Source organism: Lactuca virosa, chromosome 9 (genome assembly GCF_052849685.1).
Source record: "Lactuca virosa cultivar CGN04683 chromosome 9, Lactuca_virosa_CGN04683_v6, whole genome shotgun sequence".
Lineage (NCBI taxonomy): Eukaryota > Viridiplantae > Streptophyta > Magnoliopsida > Asterales > Asteraceae > Lactuca > Lactuca virosa.
Window position 1 is genome coordinate 216510297 of NC_136434.1, and position 2739 is coordinate 216513035.

Below are 2739 nucleotides of genomic sequence, written 5' to 3' on the forward strand. Positions count from 1 at the left end.
ATTTTATTTTAAAAAATACTTATTATTTACATTTTAATATTTTATTTTCTTTAATCAACCTTAAGTTTACACCTAGTAGATTATTAACATAGTATCGGGCCTTTTGTTCTAAACCCTACCCCTACTGATCCTTCTGTCTTTTCTCTTCCGGTCGATATCTTCCTCTGTCTATCTTCTTCTATTATTTTCTTCTCCATAGCCAATGACAAGATATATGGAATCACCAACATTAAATCCTATGTTCCCCTTATTTTGGATTTAGATCACTTGAACTACGACTCTTGGAGAGAACTTTTCAAAACCCAATGCATTGGGTATTCAATCTTTGATCATCTCGATGACACAAATCACAAACTCGTTGATGAAGAATGGTGCAAAGTGGATTGTATTGTCAAACAATGTTATATGGTACATTATCTCAAACCCTTCTCCAAACGATCTTGAAAAACGACTCTACTGCTCATGAGGTTTGGCAAACCATTGAAGATCTTTTCTGGGAAAATAAAGAAGCAAAAGTGTTGGAACTTGATAACGAACTTCGCAATATAGTTATCAGTGAGTCCACTATCATGGCATATTGTTCTCGCATCAAAGTTATTTCTGAATTGCTCACCAACATCGGGGCCCCTGTTACAGAAAGAAATCTTGTCACCTATGCTATCAACGGACTGTCCCTTAAGTACGATGTTATTGCTACTACCCTTCGCCACTGATCTCCATTCCCGTCTTTTATAGAGATGTGCTCCATCCTCACCCTTGAAGAACAATACATGATTCAAAATCAAAATCGATTGGTTCATGTTCCTCACTCTAACTTATCTTCTTCCCCTACTGTTCTTAATGCCAATCATAATTTCCGGGATCAAAATTCAAATCGTGGAAATTTTAATTCTCATACCGGTCACAACAGTGGTAGAGGAGGTGGACGACGTGGCGACGAAGGTGGCAGAGGCGACAGCCGGAAGCAACGTGGCGGAGCTGTTTTTCCTCCGGTGATTAATGACAGCGGATGGGGAAACTGGTTCTTTCAGCCGGCGATGTTTCCTTCTTCAACTCTACAACAACAAAATAATATTCATGCTGTTCTTCTTTCAGCGCCAAGTCAAACGACCCAATGGCCCAGTCAAAGTCAGCAACAGCGACAACCTCATAATCTATGGGCTTTTCCTGTTCCAGTAGCCCAACAACTTTTTTCTGTCCCATCGGCCCAACAACAACAAGCATTATTTGCTTATTTGCTGGGCAGCCCAATGCTTCACAGTGGTTTAATTTTCCTATTACAACCGATCAAGCTATGAATCTTCCGTAAAATTTTAGTACCATGACTTTCCAAGACCGTGACAATGTTGATTGGTACATGGATACCATGCAACAACACATCTTCATGCTAACTGAGGTATTCTAAAGTCTTTTAGCGATAAGTGCAATTATTTTTCAGTTTTAGAACGAAATAGATCTCGTATTCATGTCACTTACACGGGTACAACCACTCTTAGCCAAAATACTTGCCACACTTTATCATTAAAAATGTTCTTATTACACCTCAGATTATTAAAAGTCTTATCTTTGTACGACAATTTACTCGTGATAATAAATGCACTATTGAATTTGACGAGATTGGATTTTTTGTGAAGGATTACCGGACCCGCCAAATCCTCCTTCGATGTGACAGCACGGACGATCTATATCCCTTGACAACCTCATCTCCTCAAGCGTTCCTATCTATTAGCTCTTCTATTTGGCATCAAAGACTTGGTCATCCTGGATCTCAGGTCTTTAATCATTTAGTTTCCAAAAAAAATATTTCATGTAATAAAAAGGATTCACCTTTACTTTGTCATGCGTGTCAACTTGACAAGCATGTTCGTTTGTCTTTTAATTTATCTCAAACTATTGCTAGTTATCCTTTTCATGCTATTCATTCAGATGTTTGAACTTCTCCATTACAAAGTCATAGTGGTATTAAATATTATGTCATATTCCTTGATCCATTCTCTCACTTTGTTTGGGTTTAACCGTTATGACAAAAATCTGAGGTGTTGTAACGTCCCGGAAATCCAAGGTAATTTTTTTTTCATTTTTAAAACAATAAATCATACAAATGAGTTGTTCCAAAACCGATCAAAGTGAATATATCATTTAAACATCAGTGTAATATCAATAATTGCTAATGCGGAAAACTCTAGGGGATGTTGTGCAATCACGCCGAGCCCTTCCCTTTTGAATCGAAGTACCTAAAACGATAAATATGAAACCTTAAGCACAAAGCTTAGTGAGTTCCCCAAAATACCACATACCAAAACATACAAGTGTCATGGGCTACCCCATGGTCTTTGCTTGCAATGCTGGGGCCAAATCTCGGTCTTACATACAAGTGTCAGGGAACAGATCCTGGTCTTTCACACAACTGCTAGGGGCCAGATCCTAGTCTTTTGTACAATTGTCAGGGGTCAGATCCTGGTCTTTCGTACAGTTATCAAGGGTTAGATCCTGGTCTTTCATGCAAGCATCACAGAGACAACTAACATTCCACATAACAAGTAATGGGTTGGCATTGGTGCCTTCGACCCATGGATATAAGGAGAAAACCCAACTTACAGTCTGAAAGAATAGTTGCACCGATCACTACTCTAAAAGTCATCTCTATCGGTCACCTATACAATTAACAAGAACCCAAATCTCAAACTATAAATCAATTTACCCAAAATACCCTTAGGTCAAACTTGGTCAACCCTGGTC

General features: G+C 38.6%; 1 protein-coding gene across 1 annotated transcript; it reads left to right on the plus strand.

The window, feature by feature from the left end:
• The first annotated feature begins 368 nt into the window (after positions 1–368).
• On the plus strand, positions 369–713 carry LOC145140300 (uncharacterized). The gene has a single exon (XM_079073833.1). It carries the CDS (start codon positions 369–371, stop codon positions 711–713), a length of 345 nt encoding a protein of 114 aa, XP_078929959.1.
• The last annotated feature ends 2026 nt before the right edge of the window (positions 714–2739 follow it).

Coding starts and splice junctions, on each gene's coding strand:
- LOC145140300 (XM_079073833.1), top strand. CDS start 369: ATGGTGCAAAGTGGATTGTATTGTCAAACAATGTTATATGGTACATTA.